This window comes from Rhipicephalus microplus, chromosome 7 (assembly GCF_043290135.1).
Source record: "Rhipicephalus microplus isolate Deutch F79 chromosome 7, USDA_Rmic, whole genome shotgun sequence".
Taxonomy (NCBI): Eukaryota; Metazoa; Arthropoda; class Arachnida; order Ixodida; family Ixodidae; genus Rhipicephalus; species Rhipicephalus microplus.
This window is the reverse complement of record NC_134706.1, coordinates 37,393,630-37,413,718: the sequence shown is the minus strand read 5'-3', so window position 1 is coordinate 37,413,718 and position 20,089 is coordinate 37,393,630. Positions and strand designations below refer to the sequence as shown.

The 20,089-nt window shown below is 44.8% G+C and overlaps 1 protein-coding gene across 2 annotated transcripts; it reads right to left on the bottom strand.

Moving 5' to 3' along the window:
• Nucleotides 1-195: 195 nt before the first annotated feature.
• Nucleotides 196-19,646, bottom strand: KdelR (ER lumen protein-retaining receptor). 2 transcript variants are annotated; one of them, XM_037430785.2, is made up of 5 exons: nt 19,468-19,646; nt 13,505-13,764; nt 11,074-11,154; nt 6,268-6,520; nt 196-900 (listed from the first exon to the last, which is right to left on the bottom strand). In XM_037430785.2, the coding sequence occupies exons 1-5, from the start codon at nt 19,556-19,558 to the stop codon at nt 866-868; spliced, it is 720 nt and encodes a 239-aa protein (XP_037286682.2). In that variant the 5' UTR covers nt 19,559-19,646; the 3' UTR covers nt 196-865. The 2 variants fall into 2 exon arrangements, with proteins under 2 accessions (XP_037286682.2, XP_037286683.2); XM_037430786.2 differs by lacking the exon at nt 11,074-11,154 and having other exon boundaries at nt 19,468-19,642.
• Nucleotides 19,647-20,089: the final 443 nt, after the last annotated feature.

The window sequence follows — 20,089 nt, the reverse complement described above, 5'->3', positions numbered from 1 at the left end:
CTAGTAGTAATAACCATTCGGAAAAACCAGGAACCTCGCTCCATGACAAAGCATGGTTTTGGAGTTCCGTGGCAGCTATGTACACTTGGCTGCAAAACATTTGCGGAACTCTGAGATATGCAGATGCCACGTTACACTCAGGAGCCTGGTCACAAAACCCAGATTTTAAATTTCCGTGAAGGTTGATAAAGAGGCTCTGCAACAAACTCATTCATTATATTAGAAGAGCCACATGATTTTATAGATATGGATTCCGTATATATCGATACGGCACTTCCATATCATTTCCGTATTGATACAACGAATTCCATATCAGTTACCGAAATGGTGCTGCCCATTACTTACAGAATTGCTGCTCCGTAACATTCTGCAGCCAACTTTACATTTCCCAACACTGCCAGCTCACTTCTGCCGCCTTTGTAGAGAAGTTTTCACCGTGCCAGGCGTTCACCACACTCAAGTCATTTACAGGCAAGATGAGGAGGTGCTGCTCCAAGCAGCCATCTGCAAACCCTGTTCCACAAGTTTCTACTTTTGAAGAGTAACATGTTTACACGCAGCAAAAAAAAAGAAAGGAAAACAGAAGACACGACTTGAGGAAGCACAGGGCCGGGGTGAATTTCAGTCCATATGAGACGAAAAAAAAATTGGTGGGTTACGACGGCGACATCAAACGGGAAGGAAGAAGTATCAACAGAGAATGTTTGTTGGCTCCAAGGAACTGCCGTGAACAGTGGCTGCCGAGGGGATGACTGCAGAAAGCGCCCACGGTAGCCACGGTGTTGTCTGTGTGCTCCTCCTCCAGAAAGGTGAGAAGGGCAGTGTCTGTGGCGGCACTTTGGACAGCTGGGAGCCTCGCTTGCTTCTAGGCGGGCAGTTTTAATGCCTTTCCCTTGATGACTGCGACAAAGAGAAGGCAAGAGTGCAGGAAAATGACCACACGCCCAAAGGTACCACTATGAAAGAGCTAAATGCTAAATTGCAAAATCAGCAATCCAAGTGTGACAAAACAGTGAGTTTGTACTTTGTGTGCTATGCCACATTGTTTCTCAGCTTAACGAAACAATAATGCCAAAAGCAGACAAATGACAAACGCTGTCATCCTGATTCTAGCACCCTACCGTCTGCGTAAACTGCATATGCTGCGATCTACCGTGATGAGATTCGACAGCTGCAAAAGCTAGCCAATGGCGCCAATGAAAGAAGAACTAGTGCATTAAACAGACAGGATGCCCTAGAATTGTTGCTGAGGAGACTCCTCTTGATTATGATGATTCTTGCTTTCAGACACTTCCTCTAACTTCAATATAACTCTTGTTTACTGTATCTACTCACGTAATCCTCGCACTCCCCACATTGCCCAACAAAAATACGATTTCTTTTTTCCTAGAGTAATTATCGCACACCCGTAAACTGTCGCAATAATGTTGTTTGCTCATTCCAGCCACTGATGATAATAGCGTGCCCTATCTGGTGCCATCTCTTAAACATCAAGTGTACTATTATTGCACAGAGATTCAATTCAATCCAAGCCAAAGTGGCAAGTGCGTGTCGCATTTTGTATGTTGTGTCGGTAATCTTGTCATCTTAAGGGGCGATACTGAAGCTACACGGCTGCTTTCATGTTGAAAGTGTTAGATCATGCACTAAACAACGGCAACAGGGCCGCCGGTAGGCCCTTCAGAGTCTATGAGTTTTGTGTTTGCTACTGGTGATTGCAGCTGAAAGCCACCAAGATGCGTTGGGCCTGCCGTGTGCCTAAAACTGAGATTGATGATAAACTTTATTTTTTTCAGAAGGAAACTGCAGACGATTCTGATAGCCATCAGCCCAATAATGACGTCCTACGCTTACCTTCTGATGTCTCCTGTTGAGCGATGAACGCTACCGCTATGCCTGCAACGCCCACAAGCTTTGCGTATGGTATTCTAATTATCGTTTATTTGGTTTAACTTTTTGTGTCTCAAATAAATCTTGCCTAGTGTTGAACTTGTGCCTTTATTGTTGAGGTAAGCTTTAATTAGTACTTACCAAAGCTTGCTGTTAGTTGCTTGTGTGAGAATCCCGATTTGCGGCCACTTCGTTTTATTTTTCGATCTGTATGTTTTCGTGGAAAGTTCTCCCCACGTATTTCTCGCACCCCCCAACTTTGAATCGTTTCCCCAAAAAAAAAGGGCGAGGATTATGATTGTAAATACGGTATATTTATCTGTTTCATGACAGTCACAAAAACATTGCTATAGATGGAACAGACTGCAATGTTCACTGTACGGTACAACCATGCAATGATGCTATCGCATTTGCAACATTAAGGCAGATACAATAACACTCAAACCTCATTATAATAGTGACACCCATCATGAAAGTACCTTGCTACATCCAGTAATTTGTTATGAACATATGCTTGTAGCACTGTACTTATGATAGAGCCATTATTCACTTACTTTGTTATAGTCAATAATTCGTTATATTTTTGTTAGTTGTATCGAGGTTTGAGTCTATATTCTATAGAATAAAGAAAGATGAAATGCTAAATAGTGTGCATATCTTTTAAAAGTTCTAACATTTTACAAGATTATAGCAGGCAAAACAATAATGTAAAAGGTGCAAAATTACGACAAAAGGGTAAGAAAGATAATTAGACCTCTTTCAATCTACAAATGCGCTTACTTGCTCTGCACATTTGCCTAACTAAGTGAGACTCTTTCGAGTGGAGATCAAGGTATTAGCTGCACACGCGGGGGCTAGCCTATCATGCGCGTTGTGTGTCAACAGAGTTGAGCCTACATTTTCCACTACATAGCACAAGCAAACTGCTCTTAAATGTGCTGTCCTCAATGTGCGACCAGACACCATTAGCTGGGCTAACTGCACAGCAGGAAAGCCAGCTTTACAATTATGAAAAGGGTCCATACCAACTGCGATTCGGCAGCTCACTGCTATCCCAATGAATCCCAAGCCCATTTCTCTGTGCTTTAAAAATGACCATCATCTTCTTCTGCACGTCGGCAATAAATATTTGCATGGCCGGCAGTGCTCTGCATGATCCCATTTTTACTTTTCCACTATTTCGTCATTAACACTGCTAACCTCTAAGACACCCCGCTGCGGTGGTCTAGTGGCTAAGGTACTCGGCTGCCGACCCGCAGAACGCGGGATCGAATCCCGGCTGCAACGGCTGCATTTCGATGGAGGCGGAAATGTTGTAGGCCTGTGTGCTCAGATTTGGGTGCAAGTTAAAGAATCCCAGGTGGTCGAAATTCTCGGAGCCCTCCACTACGGCGTCTCTAATAATCATACGGCAGTTTTGGGAAGTTAAACCTCAGGTATCAACCTCTAAGAGGTCACAACTTGCAATTTCCAGTATAAATCAGGCCGAAATAGCCAAAAAACGCTGTGATCTTACTTACTTAAAAGGGCCCAGCAACACTTTCTGATCATGCTGAGAAAACACTGCCAATCGGTTGTAGAGCTCCTCAGAACGCACCAGCCAAATATTATGGCGCAGCACCTAGCCCGGAATAGATCTTTTTCAAGCACTGCAGCGCCACCCGTTGGCGCGCAAGTGATTCTGGGAAATGTGTGTACACAAACCAGGGACCCCGCCAATCCCGCCGCCTTTCTTAGCTCGTCTCTTGCTGATCGGCAGATACCGAATCGCAAAGATTTTCTTCATCGCCATTTTTCGAGAAGACATCGGGCAAGCCTATGTCTAAGCGTTGTCTGGAACACTCAGAGGTAAGACACAGTCATCAATCGGTGCATCTTTCATCGCATTCCCATTCTGTTGTTGACCCCCTCGAGTGCGCACCGAAGTGATTGTATGTGCTTGATAAGAACAACACCCGAACTTTTCTTCGGCTTTGGGCCCAGCCTGGGTTCTTCGGAGAGCCGTGATATGAGGTCTTCTATCAGCATTGAAAGTGTTCTTGGGAATCTCGTAACCCGATCGCACAAAACGAGAAGACATGCATTTTGGCGCGATGCGTTGACAGCATCTCGCGCCTCGACAACAGGTGCGTTTGATTAATCAAACAAGTGAGGGTGTCCTTGCGTGCACACACTCACTGATTTAGGTTGGACATGTTTCGTGCGACGAGAACGCTGTCAAACGAACAATCCGTAGCGGCTGGTTGCCGATGGCATGCAAGTAAAGAGCATTTCCAAGAATCTAGCGAGTGTTAGACATTGCAAAATGTGTTCTGGACACTGTAGATGAAATACAGCTATGCTAATCAGTGGGAAACGTCCAGATACCTAGCCCACTCCCTTTATTATTAAAGGGAGTGGGCTATGCGTTAGCTTACCCGCGTCCCAGTGTTGTAGCGATTCGTTTTTTAGTTTCAATGAGCACACTTTCCTCAGAGCGCGAGTTAGACATTGCAAAACTGGCTCTAGACACGGCAACTAAACTACAACTACGCTGATCAGCGTGAAATGTCGACTAAAGTGACAGGTGTATGCGCTAGCTTATCTACGCTCGTATTTCGCAGCGATTCGTTTTCTAGTTGCTGTTGTTTTTATCTGTGATTGCGACTGCACGAGCCGATGCTAAAGGGCCACAAACAGTGGCGTGTTATAAGAGAGTAATATTAACTGCCCCACGATGAAGGGTCGATTGCAAGTTGATAGTTATTCCGAAAATGCAACCCTGAAAATCTTAAGCGCAAAGAAGAGTAGATCACGTTAAGCGTAAGTTGCTGTGTACGTACATCTGTTTTGGGCATGCAAACATATATTGTAGGTACGTTTCACCATGCGGATGAACAGGCTACGTCGGCAGACTGCATTCAGTATTCACCGAACTCGGATGCGATTCTCATTGCGTCGTAGCTTCCATCACAGCTGCCACTACGTTGATCGCTTGCTTCGCCGAGCTTGCCTCCGCCGCGGTGTACACATATTTCCTACACTGCACTGCACGCTCGCAGTGGCTTCTGGGATAGCTTGAAAAAGGTCTATTCACAATAAATTATCCAAGTCAGCTCAAAATTGCTTCCTCTTCTCTCTACAAATCATGGAGGAAGCTCAGAAATCACTCGTAGAAGGTAATCTATCAGCCATTGGCTGATTTGAACTAGGCGCGCTCGGTCATTAGAGGGATCGTCGCAAGAGGCCGCGACTTGTCAACACGTGCGCGCAATTACACTGAGCACACTTTCTGAGCACACTGAGCACATTGTTTTTATACTTGTATAAGTACATTTTCTGTGCGTCTGTTCTCGGATCCTGCAAAAGTATTGCTCGTGTGTTTGTACAACTTGCTATTTTTTTCTTTGTTTTTGTATTTAGAAAAATGCCCCCCCCCTTATGTAATGCCCCTAAGGGGCCGTTAAGGGTCAAATAAATGATGATGATGAAAAAGCTGCACATTCAAATAAAAAAGAGAAAAAGAGCTAAAATTGCTCAAGGTCACGAGGTGTACATGACATTTTCTTTGTCCATGCCATCCCTCCCTGCTTAGCTTCTAGCGTTTTCGTCGGAACAAAATAAAAGGCAATTCGATTTCAGCGTGCGACATATCTTTGTAACTTTGCTCGTACTCGACAGATTCTTACTTTTTTTTGCGGCATTGAAATTGTGAGGCAGTAAGCTCTTTTACCGACTCCACTTTACGGTCACCTGAAAAAGTGTTTCAGAGCCCCTTTAATCACTTCATAAACCTGCACTATGGCAAAGCATGGGCTTCATTATTACGTGGCCCCCAGTATTCCCTGCATGTTTGACATGGAAAGATGCGAAGGAAAATATGCATAGTTTGTCTGACCAAGCAAGTAAGGAACTAACAGAAACAAACAAGCAAGTAGGTAAACATGCACCTTGAATTTTCAAGTGCGAAAAATAATGACTGGAGAGGGAAAGAAAAGGCAGGACAACATACTCTCCTAGACAAAGCAATTTTTTTTTTTTGCTTTAGTTCCACAGGCAAGGAAGCATGGCAAGCATTGGACTGAGTGACCTGTAACATAACAATGCAACCTGAAAGTATAACTTCAGCAATAAACAATGCAGAGTCTGTTTTTTCCTTCAAGATTTGACCAAAACAAAGATCACTGGACCAGCTCATCACTTCCCTTCGTGAAGTGTTGTCTGCACTGTCACAGTTTAATCTAACCTAACCTCACCTGACATTATCTACCCCAGAGGTTACCACAATCATCACTTAAGTTTGTGTTTAGGGAAACCAGAAGAGATATATATATTGTGAGAATATATATGTGAAACACAGCAGTCAATCCAAGATGGCCGAAGCGACACAAGACCTACCTCGCGTGACATAGAGGTAGAAGAAGTCGCAGTAGAGGATGGTCTGCACAACTCCGGCCACGATGGCGATCAGGTCGTAGAAGTTCTCGGTGTAGTAGCGGTAGACCCAGTTGAGCAAGTACAGGCCTCGGTAGGAGCCCAGGCAGAACAGGTAGTGGGAGGTGATGGTCTCGGCCTCGCCCGTCTTGGAGACCAGGAACAGCTGAGGGAGGATGGCCACCGCCTCCAGGTAGATGGAGAACGTCCACAACACCTGGCGCGCGTAGTGGGTTGCGCGAGAGAAACTCTTTTAGGATTGCCACCAGGGCACATGCTTCTGAATACAATAAAACCAAGGTGCACCATCAATATTCGTAATGGCGGGGCCAGTAAGGCCCGAGACCTTCAGTCTTGCTTGCCCCTTTCATATGAGGTTAAAATATAGCGCCAAGTCTGGGCAGAGCTTGTATCGACCCATCTGCCACTTAGCAACGACGTTGCGCACCTGCTAGAAAGGCAACAAGCCTTATGCCATATGCGTCTCTACTTTCCCTTTACCAATGGACAACACTGTACGCCCACCTAAGCAGTAGTAGTAGTAGGTGTAGTAACAACAACAACAATAATAATAATAATAATAATAGCAATAATAATAAATAATAATAATAATAATAATATCTACCAACAGATCTCGGCCTTTAAAGTGCTGTGAAGATGTTCTGTGAGTTGGAGAGTTTCAGAATGCAGACTTTCCATCGACATTTATTGCAGCCCACCGCACAGGTGTTCTTAAAAACAGGGACTCTGTTGCTCTCATAGGAGCTTGCACTGCAACAGATGCAGGCTAATGAGAGTACAAGAGAAAACGATGTAACCATTCTACTCTACGAAGGTAGGCGACTGGTGCGCTCTTCATAAGCACGCTGCTCTTGAAAAGTCCTCACAATGTGACATCGAACCATATTTTCAACGAACGACTGTATCAATGCAGTGCCTTGACAACGCCTCCTAAAAAAATTATGCCTGGAACGTCAGCCACGAATGCGCTGCCCTACCCTCCGATCTTACCCTCCTCCTTCGGTACGAAGGCGAGCGTCTCCAACGGCCGCCCCCCTGCGAACACAGCAATGCTCTCGCAGTCGCCTCTGAGCAGCCGCGATTTCACGTGACAGAGTGGTACAGTAACGTCACGTGACTGAGTGGCATGGAGGCGAGCGGTCTTGCGTGGCGGCCAGTAGCAACACAAGGCAGGAGGCATGGCCGCCGAGACTGCATGCTGGCGGGAGGCTCCCAATTGAAAAGAGAGCGACGTTCCAGGAATAGTTTTTCTAGCAGGCGTTGACCTAGACTAGATTGAAGCGGCAAAGCATTTACCACTCCATTGAATATTTCTGCAAGTCATGCAATGTAACACCGCCTTATATGTTGGCACATCTTTGACTGCTGAGCCAAAGGACCTAATGCACTTTCTTTGACCTAACCAGGGCGAGCGTACAACTTTCATGATTTTACAGGTGCCAACACACATACGTAAGTGCAGTAGTTGACCTCCAGAGCTATTACAGACGTGGGTACAGTGATTTGAATTTTCAAAAGCACATATTTTCTGGACAGTTTAGTAAACATAAAAAGTCGAAACACTGTATGTTGAATGCACCTAGAACACCAATTAGTTTTTTTATAACCATCTGCACCATGCAACGCCAACACACGACTCTCGTTACGTCCTTTGACTCCTTTCGTTCTTCTCAGCACCAATTTCGGTAAAGTTATGCAACAACTGAACCCCGTTCTCAGCACTTTGCAGGTCAAGACAACATCACAACTGATGCCTTCACACATAATAGCCTATTTTCATGTAAGCAAACAACACTGCAAGAGGCATTTGTAGGCAACACACATGCAACGTATCACATACCTATAATAGGGCAAATGTCTCACAAAAGACCCTCCAGAATGAGCCTTTCCAATAGGGTATGTACGTGCAGCATGCAAATGAATTCCAGGAATGAAACCAACAGAATAAAAAATGAAAAAAAAAAATCTTTTCAAATCCCAGGCAATGCCTTAAAAGCCAAATATGACAGCCACCGATTCCCAGCTCTTTCCGTTTTGCAAGTTGCATCTATTGACAGTCATGATGTCTTTTTGAAACCAAAAACATACTTTCCTTAAAAATAAACGAAAGCAGGCAGACAGCGCATAAGATAGACAGCATAGCACGTAGCTTCCTTTCCACGAAAGAAAAATGGGCAGGGTTAATAATAAAAACAATGAGATGTTAAATTAAGAACCATTCCGACAAGAGGAATGCTACCTATATTTAAATACGAAGCTTTCTATCTCTCTTAACAGATGCCAGGTTCTTACACTATACGATGAATATGCTCATTTTGCTGCTACATTTATTAACCCCACAATGCGAAAAAAAAATAGCAGAACAAGTTTCCCAGGACTTTCTGCAAGAGGGAAAGTAGTTTTATAATATGGTTCAGAGGTGCAGGACAAACCACAGTGGCAGAAAGACAGAAAGAACCTCTGCACGTATATGAACACAACAGCTTCGATAAAGGTACCTCTAAATATACTTTAGGTACCTCTGCATTTTCAACACTCCCTTCCAAAAGAATGCCTGAATGCACCACCGTGAGTATACCACCAATGCATGAATGCAGCCATGAAGATACCACCAATGAGCAGGCAAAACCCGGCGGCCATGCGTATGGAATGATGGGGGGGAGGGGGGGTGGCATTAAGGCATAGGGCAAGCTGTAGCACGAGCGCTATGGTGACCCCTGTGGGAACGATGAAGCTGATCGTATGACACTGGCAAAAAACCTCAACATCTGAGAAATGTTTGCAGCTGGGCAGGCTATGAGCAACACTGGGACAACACATACGCGCAAATAAAAAAGCCCTGTGCCTTGTCTGCATGCTTTCCTTTCTGTTAGCACTGTGCGTAAACACAGTTTTCCGAGGACGAACACCAGCTAGCTTTCAAATAATATTAGTAGTAATTATAATTATAATAATAATATATCAAATTTTAAGTCCCAAAACCATGACATGATTATGAGAGATGACATCGAGGAGGGCTCCAGAAATTTTTGACCACCTGGTGTTCTTTAACGTGCACCGACATCAAACAGTACACGGGCCTCTACCTTTTTGCCACCATCGGCATGCAATTGCTACGGCCGGGATTGCACCAGCAACCTTCGGGTCGGCGCAGCCGAGCACCACAGCCACTGTTCCGCCGAGGCGGACAAGCTATCTCTCCGACTTCAGGCCCTTCCTTCTAAACAGGTAAGCACGCTACTTTAAGTTAGCAGCTATTCACTAGACATGCTGCCTCTGAAAGGCTGCTTCACGATGGCACGTTTCCCAATCACCCGGGCACTCACTCCTACAACATCGGATCGCCATTTACCCACTCTATGAAATCGCACTACCTACCCACCCCACGTCCTGTCTACTACAGCATTGGCCGGCCCCATTTGGTCTCCAAATCTGGTCCACCTGCTTATCTCTTGAATATTCTTTTCAGTTCTAGCACTCCATCACCTATGTCACTGCCATCACCGAAGTTCCCGCGGTACTTATACCCGAGCTAAGTTGTTGTGCCATTCGTCTGAGAACACAATGGCCGCATGTACCCAGATCAGATCGTGCCTCGAAATAACTGCTGGCCAAGTAATAGTGAAGGCCTAAATGCTTCAGCCTCTCGTTTGCATTCACGCAGCATACATTAGGCAGCTTTTAGAATAGCATAAGTGCATTATCAACAAATAAGCGGTACCTTTCCGGTACATGCTCCGCATGTTACTTGGTTTCTGAAGTACATGTACACTGGGCTAACAAACGTTACATTGCAAGTTTAGGAACGCGATGTTTGTGTGAGCGAAAAACAGCGCTGTCAACAATGCCGCACCAGCCTTGGTACATTGTAGCTTCACTCTTGGCTGTAGATCGGCGCGGATAACAATCGAAATGACCGTTTGATTGCTCAAGACTCTCTTAAGCATTACCTATGGCTGCGCAAGGCACCCAATTTCAGATTTTCCCGTTGATTTTACCACTCATTGCAGGCCTCTAATGAGAAACATTAGAATGGAAAGAACATGATGGTTGCTAATATAATGTCTTGGCTTGGGCAAGTCGTGCCCCGAGGGTGCATTATTCTATGCATTCTACTTCAATGAAATGATTGTTCTTGCTACATGCGAGGACGAGCTACTGATGGAGAGAAGCACATACATCCTTTGGTCGTGATGCTAACGTGTGCTACAACCAACGCTGGCCGGCGAAGATACAAGTTTTATTATAGAACTGGTACAAGATCATGGCCCAAGTGACACTAGGCTTTCGAACATTGTCTTTCAAACTCCATCCTCGCATTTTTCTTCTGTTTATGAAGTTCTTAAACAGACTTGAGCTGTAAAATGTGCTAGCGTTCCGATGGAGGCGGAAATGTTGTAGGCCCGTGTGCTCAGATTTGGGTGCACGTTAAAGAACCCCAGGTGCTCTAAATTTCCGAAGCCCTCCACTACGACGTCTCTCATAATCATATCGTGGTTTTGGGACGTTAAACCCCACATATCAATCAAAATGTGCTAGCGTTTAACATATGCAAGGCCGCAAACGTTAATCTGAAACTGTCTACTGCCTATGCATAGCCAACCCCCCTCCAAAAAAGAAGAAACTGTACAGAAAGAAATCCAGTGAGTACCGCAAGCACCACCGCATCGCTCCTGCCACCTAGTGTGCAACCACCCTCGCCCAGAACGACTTAAGTTTGCAAGGAGGCCGTGCCAAGATCAGCTCTACCTCCAGGGGGTCTCTGAACAGCAGGGTCGCGTGGGAGAACACCACTTCGAAAAACCCACGCTCGTGGCCGCCGGGTTGTGTCTGTGTCAGCAGAAGGATCCCGCATTCAGAGTGTTTCCAAGAAAACAAAGCATTTGGGTGCGGTGCTTAGAGAAAAAAAAAAAAAAGCCTCACATCATTATTGGCGAGTTTTCAAAGAGTCATCCAATTTGGCGAGTTTCTCCATTTACCTTGATTTGCAACTTTCCAAAGCATGTACTAGAGAACTTCAGATTGTCCGTAAACTTACCACTTTCATTTTTACAAGTTGACATTAACATCATTAGGTGACGGGCAATGCTTGTAGCAACTTCGAATAATGCAGAGCCTAACCAGCGAGACACAAAGCCGACATTGCAACGATTTTCAGGCTTAATGTCACTGCTGGTGTGAAGCACAGACAGTGAGATCATATTTAGGTTGTGGTACTTCAACTAGGTACTTTCTTTTGACCATCAATGGCGCAAGTGGGGAAAAAAAACAACCAAATGTATTGTATTTGGCAAACATTTCAAAGGATGTTGCTACAAGCGCCGCCACTGCCGTCAATAGCTCTAGAACTCAGCATACGCAAAACGTAAACAAATTCACAGAAAAATTTAAGTCTATTAGAGGCTTTGTTCAGCAACACACTAGTGCAGTAGGTAGCAATTGTAACTATGATTCCTTCCCAAACTTTTAGGCTGAATATAAAAATTTAGTAGTTGCTACGTCTAACGTGAGAAAGATGAAATAGAAGAGGGACAAGTTAGCCAGTGCAAATACTGATTAGCTACCGTGCCCTAAATTAATGGTCAATAGAAAGAAAAGGCCAAGGGCCATAGAAGAAGCATGACAGGTGGTAAATGAAAATGGGGGTACTAAATATTTCTGCAATTAAGTGTAGAACAAAAAACAGCCAGTTAATTAAGAGAACAATGACTTCAACTTCCGTAGCTATTCATCTGTGCAGTATATTAAACTCCCAAACACAAGATGAATTTAGGTTCCGTTTAACCTACAAGCAAGCAAGAACAGTTATACCAATGCCAGTGCCACGAAGCTGTCCACAGATGAGACTGTCATACAGTCTATGCAGTCCCTACACACTAAAGACAGAAACAATAACAGAAGCAGGGCACAGCTTTGATGCCTTATGGTCAGATAGAAATCCAACTGTTATCTTTATCTGGTGTGCCTCTCTCCATTATCAAGGTGTGCCAAGTAGCTCCAGGTCAAGAATAGGGTATGTATTGTCAGCATGACATAGCAGTCTCAGTGAAAAAGCAGGGACTATTCTTGCTGCATAACAGATAGGCGTCCCAGATATGCCTTGCTTTTTCTTAAAGTGCAGAGACCTACCAAAGGGTTTGTTAGCAAGCTACATTTGTACATCAAGCTTATCTTTCCGAGTAAAGCAACATTTTTATGATGCGATATGGTTCAAGTAATTGGATGGCCATCTTGCCTTTTCAACCTTCATAGTTCTTAATCATTAATGCACAAAATGATTTAAACAAACAGTTTTCAGATCAACATGAAAGGCGTAACATGCATTTCGTGTTTAGGCATTTAGATACAATTCGATAATGCCTACCTCTCAGCAAGTCTTCATAAGGAGGACACTTAAGACAAAAGCTCACACACAGCAGTACCTGTTATGCTCAGTATTTCTTGGAGTTGAGTGACAAATATATAAAATATTTAAAGCTATCAAAAAACTAAAACGTGGCTGTTCTGACAATTCCATTTCTATCAGAATGGCAATATGGAATACACTGCAGTTCGTTTAGTTAGATCAGAATAAAGCTGGTGGTGCCCTTTTGAGAACTACTACGAACACCAACAAGCAAGCATTACAAGAGTAAGTTGAACTTTAAGGGTTCACGCACCAGTACCATGGTGCGATTATGAAGCACGTCAAAGCAGAATTAGTCTACTATTTTTGACGCCTTGGAGGTTTTTTTATCAAGCATGCGCATTAAATTTATGCGGGTGTCTGGGCTGTGCTCCCATCGTGTGGCTGCTGCACATCCAGGCCTGGACTGACGCTCCCACCTTTAAATGCACATACATACTCTACAAGGTGGACGGGGGATAGCCGCCAAGGTAGCTCAGTTGCTGGAGCATCAGACGCGCTATTCGAAGGTCGCAGGTTCGGTCCCTGCCCGCGGCAAGTAATCTTTTCCTCCGCTTTTCTTTCTTCATAATTTCACTACAACTGCTTCTACTGACACCCCCTATACTTTCCTTGGCGTAATTGTCTGTCAGTTCTCATTACTATTGATTGGCAGAGAAGTTGTACCAGACTCCTCTTGGAACTGCTTTGAGACGGAGCCTTCACATTGAAAAGATGGTCAATGCTCCTGTCAACTAGGAGGTCGAAATGTCCCGACCTCGACCACACACTCACCTCCAGTGGGGTGAACTCGTGGTTAATGAGCAGCGCGAGCAGGCAGATGGGCACGAGGAGGAACTCTATGCGAAACGTGTCGTGGTTGCGGTCGTTGGTGGCCTTGAACTTGACGTACATGAGGTACAGCGTGCCGTACGAGGCGGCCAGGAACACCACCTTCATCACGCTGTTGTAGGGCGACACAAACGTCGTGAACAGGTCCAGGTAACGCGCCGTGTACGTGATGGAGAACAAGATCTGGCTCTTGCCCGAGATGCCTGTAAGAAGAAGATCGTAGGTGTGGACAGTGACACCATTATTAATGTCATATAGGCAATCTCCGCAGTTCCTTACGAAGTTGCCGCCAATGACTACCACTCACACTATGAGCATAGAGTTTCCTAACACAAACTAGAGGGGACTCTGATGCTACGATCGTTCAGCCACCATGAGAATGATGGGTAGTACACAAATTTGCCTAGTCTTCGTGCTTGAGTTCTTCGAATGCACTTGCGACTTTTTTTTATTGCTGTGTTCTGGTTTTGTTTTGAACAAAACAACAGACTATTGTAAACTTTGCGACCCGATTTGAATTAGTGAGCCTGCAAGGTTTAAGGTGGTGAGGCCTAACTGCTAAACTTTTGCCGATTGTCGTTTCGTCACAAGGCAGCTCCATGCCACACGAAGCCAAACGCAGCCAAAAGAATGATTTGATTGATTTGTAGGGTTCAACGTCCCAAAACCACCATATGATTATGAGAGACGTCGTGGTGGAGGGCTCCGGAAATTTAGACCACCTGGGGTTCTTTAACGTGCACCCAAATCTGAGTACACGGGCCTACAACATTTCCGCCTCCATCGGAAATGCAGCCGCCACAGCCGAGTTAAAAGTACTCGGCTGCTGACCCGCGACCTGCGGGTCAGCAGCCGAGTACTTTAACCACTAGACCACCGTGGCGGGGCGCCAAAAGAATGAAGATCAGACAGAAATACGTGTACTACCCATCATTGCCAAGCTCACTGAAGTGCCACGGGTTGCAGCTTCCATAGACACTAGCACCACCAGAGTTCCCTCTGGAGGAAACTCTTCGACTATGAGTACAGATATTGACTTCGTGTATCACTATGAGGCTGCAACAAATGCAAGAGTGCAACGCATAACTTTGATACCGCTGAGCCAAAAACCTTCTGGGAATATTTTCTAAAAAATTGTCTGCTTCCTCCGTACCCTAGTGCCTCGATGCCCTGCAAGTTTATGAAATAAATGAAGGCATTTATAGACAGCTGCGGTTGCCACGTTTGCTGTTTTGGTCACTATGCACTGGAAGCAGGAGATTAATACATATCTATGCCATTGCTTGTCACAAAACCAACAGTATCAACGTGGCATTACTGAAGACATTAAAAAAAAAGACAATCTTACATGCAGTTAACGTCGAATAAACAAGTGGCTCACTGTAACACTTTTCAGCGACACAACGCAAATTAGACAATCTGCAGATGTTTTATTAACCTAGGTAGTGGTGCTATGTTCCATAAAATGATTTCTGGTTGTCACAAAAGCAAAAGCTGATACACTTGCCACTAACATTACTTCCATTTGGGTTTTTATGAAGCAACGCAGCGACACTGCCTAACTTGCACTGTTGAACTTTTGTAAAAAGATCAATATTACCGCGAAATTATTTCAAACCATACTATTTCACACTTGCCACGCGTTCTCTCTTTTTTTACAAATAAGGCTTGAAAGCAGTAAACCGCGAAAGGCCCTTACAACTATGGCCAACATGTGTATCAAGTCAACTACACATTGAAATTGTACAAAATGAATTAATATAGAAAAAATAGCGACATTCCCAGACGCCGAACAATGGGACTGTGATGCACGTGCGCATCTGCGAGACTACCACCAGTCGGGAAAAGAAAGCGCAGCAATGTGGCATACGGATGACGCAGCTGTGTCGCACGTCCTGGCTCTTTCTTGCGAGGGAGAAGCAGCATGCCCATCTGCACTCCTCTCCAGCCCTTCTCATCCATCCAGTGCAACATTCAAGGCATGCCAGGTCATGCTAAAGCGACGCATTACTATCTCAGAGCTCTTCCAATGTGCTGCCTAGCAAGATAACGTGGCTCTTTGAAAAAGGACATCGCAGCACAGAACTGCATCAATCAGAGCTTTCCTTCTTTACTTTCCACGTCATAATCTTTGTCATACTTATTAAAAACCTAATAATTAAGTGCGAGCTTTACTGAAACTAATTTACATTGCACTTTCCCCACAATATTGTAAGACAGATATGCTCAGATGGAGCCCCTGGTCAGCTTGCACGTTTATTACTCTGCAAATATCAATGCTAGACTTGATAATAATTGTTAGAGTTTTACATCATTCCACAATGTGGTTATGAGAGAGGTTGCAGAGGCGGGCTCTAGATTTCAACCACCTGGGGTTCCTTAAAGTGCACCTAAATAAGAGCACACAGGCCTTGGGCATTTTCACCTCTGTCAAATAGTTAGGCAATCGCTGAATTCACTAGAATGGAAAATCGTTTCCATTTAAGAGAACCAAGCATGACTGTCTGATGCAAGTGGAATTTCGTGTTAAGGCACAATGAAATGTTATCCGTGAGGGTTGTTAAGCAGTCCTAAATAAGTTTTCATTTAGGCTCAACAAAACTTACACCATTCGAAACCAAATCTGAACACAGACGATGCATTAGTAAAAGAGGATCTGGGCTTGACAGCCATACGCAACAACTGGCAGTGTACAGAAGAAATAAAAATTTACCGCCCGCCTGAATTAGTCAATTCATACAAGATTATTTAGCGCTTTTACTACATAACTAAAGTATCTGTCTAGTTTTCAAGCTTTGTAATTTTGCCATAGCTTGTATTTAAAAAAAAAATAAGGGAGGACGACCTTAATTTCAGGTCTGGCGGTCCCATGTCACTGATTTCCCACAGGGCGGGTTGCCCTACCAAGCGACTATGAACTTTGTTCAGCCGAGCACCAGGCCAGAAGTGCGCTTGTACCTATTTAACCAGTAGGTGCCTGGCAGCAGCGATTCTATGCCTCCCACAGATGCTCAACTATTTCACAGAGGCTGTGGTGGGTTAAGGTACACCCAGGGGCCTTCGCAGGACCTCATGGGGCTACCCTTCGAGGTGAGTACCCAGAAACAACTGAGCGCCATGTCGGTGTACTTTACCCATTGAAAAAAAAAAAAAAAACGACATGTTCCCCCGTCGGCACTGGGAATCGAACCAGGTACCTCCCGCACTGGAAGCGGACGCTCTAACTATGTTAACTGCGGTTAACAGAGGGCCTCCATTGGAGAAAAAAAGCTTACTCTTTTAGTGCAATCGACCATGTCATCATTTGAGCCTGCTGCCATTAAAATCCCTTTTCTCCATTTTTATGCCACTTTGAGCACCCGGAATCAATCAAGTTTGTTTGAAATGTCCTTCGGAAGGAAGAAACATGTGAAAAGACTGAGGTTAGTCAGTTATTATACCGGCTGAAATGCACTTAAGTACCCTACAATGTTTAAGCGCTACCCAGATGACAGTTGCAAAATTCAAGGCACCCAAATTATCAAAAATTGTTGTTGCTCGCGTGAGATCCCCTTCAAATAATTATGCGACCCACTCAGCCAGAGGGGCAAAGTGAAGAAAGATACACATAATTATAACATTCTAGTTTATATCTCAAAATAGCCACATAAAGAAAAATAAAGTCCTTCTCTGACAAGTTTACCGGTGCTTCCCATGAGACGCATGAGTGGGCAAACTTTCCTGAAACACGTTGGGGAAGTTTTCTTTGATGCACGATCAACTAGATGCAATGCAGATCTTACCAAAGTTTGCAACTCTTGCGGCGACATTGCACTCGCGAAAAAAAAAAAAAAAAACACCTGCATGGAACGGCAGCGAAGGCACAGCGAAAGCCAGAAGGGTGGCCTTTCTAAAGCCCCCTTTAAACACTTTTGGTGTAACTAGTAGAGGCACCCTTTCATGGTACCCACTACACTATAAACCATAACTTTCGTGGAATTGAAAGTGTGGTACCTGCTACACACCCATAATGCATTATGTGCTGTGGGTGACAATGATGAATTATGTCTGTGCCTTTCGTATGGGTCATAAGCATTCAAACATCCACCTGTTAAGCAACTCCCATTGTGTGACACCTTGTTGTTACTTTACCCTTCTGAAGTGCTCTATTATACATGTTAACGTCATTATTTTTGCTTGCAACGCAATTTCAAGTACAAGGGCAGCTCCGTGGTAAAATACTGGGTTGCCACACAGAGGGCCCAGGTTTGAAGCCTGATACATCCTGGTTTTTTGTCAATTCCAATTTTATTTTGTCATCTCGCACGGTAGCAGCGACGGACATTGGTGGCAGACAACTACGGCACCCAAATGGGCCCTTGTTGTGACCTCATGACGGCTATCACTGTAAAACTGATAGATGAAAACTGCTTAGTTGCTTTTGAGCTTGCAGAGATGTCGTTACTGCCTAATATTGTTACTTTCCCTGGTATCATTGTCAGTTAGTTCTCATTAAGATTGTGTCGAATAACAAAGAAAACCGCTCCTTTAAATTTACACCTTACTGCCTAAGTATCGCAAGCCAAGGCTACTTGAATGCGTCATGCTGCCCTCCTCGGTACAACGAGCAAGCTTACAGTTAAAATTTACCAAGCATGTTCTAATACAGGCCAATAAGTCACTAACAGGAGGCAGTTAACTATTGCATGTTAACAAGGAATTCGTCACACGTTTCTCAGCCAAGCAGAAGCCACCACTTATGCCCCACAGTTTATAGAAAGTGTCATCAATAATCAATCCATAAATTTGACGCTTGTAAGGTTCTGACTGGTGCGCTTTTGACAAGTCCGTGGCACCACTTTTTCCATTTTAAAAGAGTGCTCAAAACTCGCGACTGCACAGACTACGTCGCAACGATCGTAAGATGCCGGAGATGAGACTGAATCGACACTACTTGTTATATTAACAACGAAAGTTTGTGCTCGAAAGCTCGTTAGCTGCGTCGCATACGGGCGTTATCAGCTCAATCCGTTCTCGGTGGAACAGATAATCCCCGCAGTGTCCTTATCTCTCGCCTCAACGAGGTGGCCCCGATCGGCGCATGCCTAGATATATCGCACTGATCCGATAACCGAGGGACCACCGAGCGCGCCATTCAAAGTAATCTTCGGAAATCCCCCAAAAAATCGTCTGCTATCGCGTCGTGTCCGAAAAGTCTCACTTTCTTACGCTCAAAACAGAAGTCCAGCCCGAAAACGACGTCATTTCTTTTTTTTTTTTTTCGCAAGCGGTCAATGAGTGGACCGAATGGACACTCGGATTGCTTCGAAAGAGGTTCGTGTCAGCCAAACCGCGTACGCGAATTCAATACGTACGCGAGTTCAATAAACAAACGGGATAAACAAGCACCGCTGCCGGCAAAACCAAGGGGGGGGGGGGGGGGGTGAACTTTGACAATAAGCGGGCGACTAAGAATCCTCGCCGCATCGTGCCAAGTCGAGTACCGCGTAGCTTTCGGAAGCGCGTTCAACCATACAAACGACTGGGCGCCGTGTTTGCAGTTTTGTTTTTTTTACAAACTAGGCCGTATATTAGCCGAGGTGCTAGCGCGACTTGCAAACGCGTCACATCTGTATCTCCAGATGCACGTTCGGGGTAGGGACTGCGAAAAAGACACGTCCGAAGCGTCTCCATGCCAGATATCCCACACTGCAACGTCAAGTAGCACGTTTGAGACCGCTGACACGAGTGCAAGACGACTTGAAGGGCTCGACACCTCTTTTATACTTCGAAATGCACAATTCGCGGGAGTACTGAAAAGCGTGGTAGGAGCGCGAGAGAGGCGATTCACAGTCGTGCTGACGACGAATGCGAGACTTGCAGCACGCTTTTGCTATTTAAGAGCGCGTTACGCGGGGTTGACTTACCCGAACACGACCTCGTCCTCCATATCTTGAGCAAGAGGATGATTATGGCCAGCAGATGGGATAAGTCGCCCGCTAAGCGAAATATGTTCATCTTTTTTCTTCACGTCTCGCGAACCACAAACGCGACACACACCACAGCCGGCAAATATGGCGGCGCTGCAACTGACGTGGCTTGGCAGCACGCCCTTAAGAGGGCGCTAGGATTAACACGCGTTTAGCGAGCAAATTCGCCGCATTCAACAATTTAGAATAGAAGAACCAAGCACGCTCAAAGCGCCTGAGACAGCGTTAAACGGTTTGGACCGCTTCACTAAAGTTTGACTCTCAATGTGATACGCTAACGTGGCTGCATTGGCTTTTTAACTGGCTGACCAATCAGCACTTGAGCGTCGTCGTCTGCTTCAAAATGTCAGCTTGCTTGTTTTGCAAGAAAGCAAGACTTCTTTTACTCTCTAAAACTAAAACAATCACGTCAAATTCGCTCATAAAACTCGAGGAAAATTAACTACGCGCTGGAGCGCTCAAGTTGGACTCAGACAAAGAGGGCAAAGTAAACGAAACAAGGCGCGAACTCTAGGAAATTATCTATTTCCTGTACCGCGGCCACGTGATCACAACCAGC